This window comes from Arachis duranensis, chromosome 5 (assembly GCF_000817695.3).
Source record: "Arachis duranensis cultivar V14167 chromosome 5, aradu.V14167.gnm2.J7QH, whole genome shotgun sequence".
NCBI lineage: Eukaryota > Viridiplantae > Streptophyta > Magnoliopsida > Fabales > Fabaceae > Arachis > Arachis duranensis.
Window position 1 is genome coordinate 88,723,474 of NC_029776.3, and position 6,269 is coordinate 88,729,742.

At 26.7% G+C, this 6,269-nt stretch overlaps 1 protein-coding gene across 3 annotated transcripts in view; it reads right to left on the reverse strand.

Annotated features, from left to right (window-relative positions):
* The window catches only part of LOC107490304 (cell division protein FtsY homolog, chloroplastic), a 3,762-nt gene extending 1,486 nt beyond the window's left edge, over positions 1-2,276 (reverse strand). For 2 of the 3 annotated variants that reach the window (XM_021143015.2, XM_052262181.1), the window contains exons 1-8: positions 1,899-2,276; positions 1,662-1,766; positions 1,448-1,521; positions 1,286-1,344; positions 937-974; positions 720-840; positions 479-547; positions 302-384 (exon numbers count right to left, since the gene is read on the reverse strand). In XM_021143015.2, coding sequence (XP_020998674.1) covers positions 302-384; positions 479-547; positions 720-840; positions 937-974; positions 1,286-1,344; positions 1,448-1,521; positions 1,662-1,766; positions 1,899-2,225 — 876 coding nt within the window. In that variant the 5' untranslated portion in view covers positions 2,226-2,276. The remainder of the gene's footprint in view (positions 1-301; positions 385-478; positions 548-719; positions 841-936; positions 975-1,285; positions 1,345-1,447; positions 1,522-1,661; positions 1,767-1,898) is intronic. The other variant, XM_016111079.3, reaches the window with a different exon arrangement.
* Positions 2,277-6,269: the final 3,993 nt, after the last annotated feature.

Consider the following 6,269-nt stretch of genomic DNA (forward strand, 5'->3'; position numbering starts at 1 on the left):
CAGCCCATGAGGAATTAAAAATGTCAAAAGCGCACAATCTTGTTGAACAGGGATAAAGAAGTTATTTAGATGAAACACAGATTGTAAGAAAATACAGATATAGAGAGTTTTCGTACATTAACAAAGATTGTAAGTACTATAATGGCTCATCAAATTCTGTCTGGAAGTCTAAAAGCTTAACCCTCAGAGCCTCATATGAATAAAACTTGGGAAATCACTTTCAAATCATAAGTACATCTATCACCAGAAGTAAAATGCGTGTAAAAAGAGCAAAAAGTAACTGCCAAAAACTTGGACTTACATTAGGGGCACCAGCAACGACTTTGCTCACTGCCTTTTTACAAGAAATCAATTCTTCCATTAGGCTGTAATTAGTGTGTAAACCTGACAATTCAAAGTGATCAGCAGCGTTAGTATTACAAACAATCAAGTAGTTCATGAAAATACAAAATAGCTATCTGTAAAATTTCGCACTTACGTCCAGATGTATCGCATAAAACAATATCGAAACCTAGTTCTTTTCCCTTTTTCACAGCTTGTGTAAGCACTGCAAGTAATACAATATAGTAACAACTATAGATATAACAATAAAGACTAAGAAACAAATTTAATCGAATTTTTTAAAGAATAAAATCAAATAAAGTAAGAAATGAAGTTATGTGAAAAAGAATGAACAGAAGATCTGGTGGTAATTGAGTGAACTCTAACTTCATTTGTACCTGATGATGCTTTGGCTTTCTCTGATTCAGCCCTAACAATCTCACAATCAGTCCTTTCAGCCCATATCTCTAGCTGATCACCAGCAGCTGCTCTAAATGTATCACCAGCAGCCATCAGTATCTGGTTGATTTTTAAAGATACAAACAGAAAACCAGCATTAACCATCATATCCTAAGTAGTCATGGCATAAACCAAACTCAAGTAACATAATCTAACCTTTGCCCCTTCTTTCTTCAGTCTATACGCCAGCTTTCCTGCATGAAAGAGCTGTCATGTTCGCATGCTTTTAAATTTCTAAACTGTTTGCCTCTGCTTCATATCTTAAAAGAATTGGAGTTTTTAAGCACTAGTTACACTATAACAGCATCAACGACCAAACTTTAACCTATTAGTTACTCTATGCCATAAAAGTTTAATATTTTTCCAACCTCACCAAACACAATAAACTTTTAGATTATAAGTTTGTTCATAGGAGAGAAAGATAAAAGAAAATTGTGTTTCATAGCAATTTTTGGTTTCATTACAAGGCAAATAATAGGGTCAATTTCTTAAGTCTTTTTCTTACCCAGAGATGTTGTCTTTCCACCACCATTAACACCAACTATCATTATTACAGCTGGCTTCCTGAAGATAACAAATTAATCCAATATAAAGCACAAAATTGGCAACTAATAAAAATTGCTGTCTCATAACAATGTCAAAATCAAAAGTTAAATAGCCCTCTCACCTGAATCCAAGTTGAAGTTCAGTTTTACTCCCCTTAGTCGTCAACAAATCCAAGACATTCTGTTTCAGTGCTTCCTAAAGCCATTCAAATCCATGCATAACATATTTCATGTCACAAAATTTGAAATTCCCTGGTATATTAAGTAAGATAGATAAAATGATCAAAGTGCAAGGATTTTCTTCTATCAGAGTGTGTGTGCTGATTGAAATGATACCTTTATCTCAGTGCCTGATTTGAGCTTCCCTGACAATATATCCTCACGCAAATTCTCCACTATCTTAATAGTGATTTTTGGTCCAAAATCAGACACCAAAAGAGCCTGAACACAAAATGAACACATCAAATCATAAACTTAAATAGTAAATAATAAAAAACCATTTTCTTTTTCAAATAACATTGCATTACGCATTTTATTATTTTAGGAGCTTTTCAATTTCGTAAGAAGCTAAACCTCTTCGAGCTCGTCGAGTACTCGATCGGTGTCGGAGAGATTCCAATAGAGAAGAAGCTCGTCGATGACGGCGAGGTTTTTCCGCGTCTTCGTGAACCCGCCGGAGAATATCTTCTCAACGTCGCTCTTCGCCTTCTCCTTTATTAGCCTCCCAAGCTTCGTGAAGAATCCGGTTTGACCAGCCATACACCTGAACCGCCCACCCGAATCGGGAACCGAACCGAGTTTCCCGTTACAGAAGAACGCGAATTGCGGTTGAGAATTATAAAAAGGTCTCGAGATTACTGAAGAGTAAGAAGCGCACATCGAAGAAGAAGAAGAAGCCATTTTTTCCCTTCTTCACAGCGTTTCACTTCACTGAACCCAAACAAGTAACAAGAAAAAAGATAAAGTTAAACGGCGTCGTTTCAGTTTATTTTAGTGTGGATAAACCAAGGTTGAGAATCGGACCGGTCAAAAAACCGGTAGAATGATTGGTTCATTAGTTTAATGGTTCGACTGGAGTTCAATCGAAATTCAACCCGGTTTAATTAAATATTAAATAAAATAAGTATAATAACCCGTGCCATGCACGTGATGAGATTGAAATTATAATTTTAAATTAATCTATTAAAATTAATTTAAATTGTAATAATTTAATTAATAAATAAATAATATAATGTACATTGTTCTTTTTTTAATATGGTATTAAGTGTATTAATTTAAATGTAACTATTAAATGTATAAAAATTATGTTTGAATTATGAATTCTCTAAATAAAATAATCCCATTTAAAATATTTAAATTATGATTTCAATCATAAATTACAATTATGATTTAAAAAAAATTTATATGATATTATATTTTTTTCTACTTCACTATTAATATACTAATATTGCAAGTCTAAATTACAGTATTTTATTAAGTCTTGACTGAAAAAAAATATAATTATGTGTTTCTATCATTCAATTTATTTATTACACCATGTACTAATATTAATGGTATTTTTTAAAAAAATATATTGATAAAAATAGATATAATATGATTATAAATTAAATATAACAAAAATAAATAAAATATATAAATAAATGCTAAATCAATATGTTTACCAATGCTTTTGTTAAATTTTGTAAATTAGAGAATAATTATGTATTCGGTTGTTTGGTGATTATATAGATAATCAAGTAATTAGATTATAAATTGATCCCACAGCGGGCATCTTATTTTTTTCTCATTTTTGAACGAAAGCGAGAATTAAAAGAAATAAGTAGTAATACATAAAAAAAATTTTGCACCACAACACATAATTATTACCAAAAGATATTTTTCATATTAAAATATTAAAATTTTACATACCACAAATCATGAAGATCAATCACAATGTATTAGTCATTTCTTTCTATTTTTGTCCATGATATAAATTTTTCTTTTCTAGTCAAGAATCTAATAACATCTAATTGAATAAAAAATTGAATTAAAAGTACCAAATTAAGGACAAATGAGTGAATAATATAAGGAATTATAACTTTGTATGTGTATAAAATAAAGAGAATTTACTCATTTATTTTATGTTAAACGATAAAACTAATAGTAGTATATTAATAAAAGGATATAGCTTTAAAAAAAGTCATAATACAATTTCAAATATTTTTATAAATATACTGTTAAAATTTTTGTTATCAATAAAATGATGCTATTATACAATTTCTTGACGAAACTTAAAATTAAAAGGAAAACAGTTTTGTGTGGATTAATATAAATTAACTACGTATCAAATAAGTAGAATCATTCATTTGTTAGTTTCAGTATATCAGCATGGGCAAGCGAATTAAAATGTATCATTCGAAATTTTACGATTGTCGGCCGTATGTACTATACATGACTCATTCTTAAAAGATATTTTGCACGTGTGTGCAGTCGGAAGATATATTTTACTTGATTCATCAATCTCAAAATTTGAGAAGAAATAGACCTTCATTTCTACCAATTCATTTTCAAACATTTTTATCAAATAATTCTTAATTGAACAATGAATTTTATCGTATTGCAAAACAAATTAAATATAAAAACTATTAGTATCTACAAAGCTATTAAAAAGAATTGTCTTTGACACGTGGAATTGTATACTTATAAAATTAACTTAACATATGAACTACAAAGATTTATAAAAATTTAATTTTGATGCACTAACAATGTAAAGTAGTTTTACATGTGCATCCAATTACGTAATGACATATCACTAAAAATAACTATTTTTCACATTGACCGCGAGAATGATCATCTAAAAGAACGGATATGATTGCACGACTGTGTAAAACGCTTTACTCTATCAGTGCATCAAAATTAAACTTTATTTATAAACTGAACTTGGAAACAATTGCTCAATCAAAGAAGAATAACAAATTAGAAAAAAAATACTTTGCCTCTTAGATTTAGACTTACGAATCGCAAAAGAAGCACTATATATAGCCTTTAGTAGTACAAAAATAATTTTAGAAATTAATTATTGATATTAATATCAATTTACCACTATTAACGTTAGTATCATATTTATGGTAATTAAAATTATAAATTTATGTTTATTTTTTTATTTTTAATTATTGATATCTTAATCCTTTATTCATTAAAATTATTAAAAATATTTTTAATTGATAATTGATAAATAGTTTAATAATACATTAAATATTAATTTTATATAACTATATAATAAAGATATTTTCCTAAATTAGTATAATTATGCATTATTATTTAAATGTTAATTATAATAAAGATATTTTTTAAAATAAATTTAGAAGAAAAAATAGTACATCTATTTTGATAGAAAAATAAATTTATGAGGAATTGACACCTTACTTTTATTAGTTGGGAGAAAACCTAGTTTTAGTATATTAAGTGAAGTGAATAGTTGTGCTTGAATCATTGTTATAATATATATATATATATATATGTAGCATTTAATAAATCCGATGAAATAATCTGTAGCAAAGTAAAACATACAGAAATATATATGCGTTGTGATGTGTTGTCAAAAGCAAAGAAAGAAAAAAAAGAAACGGGATGATCCAACCGCAGAAAAAAGGTAACACCATAAAAAGACTAAAAGCCAATCGTTCAGTTGAATCAATCTAAAATAATAATGTTGCATTTTTTTGCATCTTCGTTATATTATTTGCTGATAAATAAAATGCTCCTCATTTTCGCTGGTAACAATAGAGCACACGAGACAGAGATTCAAATACAAATAATTAAAGAAAAAATATTTGTTGAGGAAAAAAATGAAAAAGAGAAAAAAATTTATCAGCACATACATATATATTATTGGTCACAAATACAATAGGATGATTGACTTGACCAAAAATTGATTAATATCATAACATTAATTTATAAATATTGTTATGTGTTAGGTAAGCATTGAGAATCGTAAGAAATGACCTCTTTTCTATTAGAATGTTGCCGAAACAACAACGTTAAATATAAGCCTGAAACCAAAGAAGAAAAAGAAGAAGAAGAGAAGATGGTGATGAGAATCGAAGAGTAAAATAAACAACTTCGTATGCAGCTATTATTATAGTTTGTGAAATTGTTTAGGACAAAGAAATAAAAAAGGTAAAACAAAAACCACCTTCGAAAAAATATGAAGAACCACGATTAGGAGACTTTAGGTATTTATATGTTCGAGAATAAGAAGATCCATCAAGATAATTTATTATTCACGTTATAAACTCTTACCATGATTCTCGTATAATAATTTATTCTATTAAATTACATTCATTATTCCCATATCTTTTCTTTCTATTATTATTTACGAAAGTCAAATATAAGTATGAATTTTTAGATAATTATAATATTTCAAAATATTATATTTACAACACTAAATTAATCATTTTATATATATTTATATATATATTGATTAACTTATTTTTAATATATATTTATATTTTAATATATATAATACAAATTAATCTCTTATATCCATATAATATCATTAATATTTTGTCTTTGAATATTTTTTTTTATTTTTATTAATATCATTATAATATCTTTTTTTCTACTAAATATCATGGTTATTAATTATGTATATGTAATAAGATGATAAAAACTGACATACAATTGATAATTTAATAATATTTAATAATTTTTAATTATTAATTTTATATAAAAACATCTCTAATAAATTATATAGGAGAAAGTAATTTTTTTAACTGATTTAATATGTATTTATTATTTTATTACATTCAATTAGAATAAATAATAAATAATCTATTTTGTTATGCGTCTTATAAAGTAATGATTAAAGTAATTGATAATAATTGATTTATATAAATTATAATAAATTATGTGATATTTAAATATCTAATCAAATCAATTAGTTGATATTATTAATTTATCGTA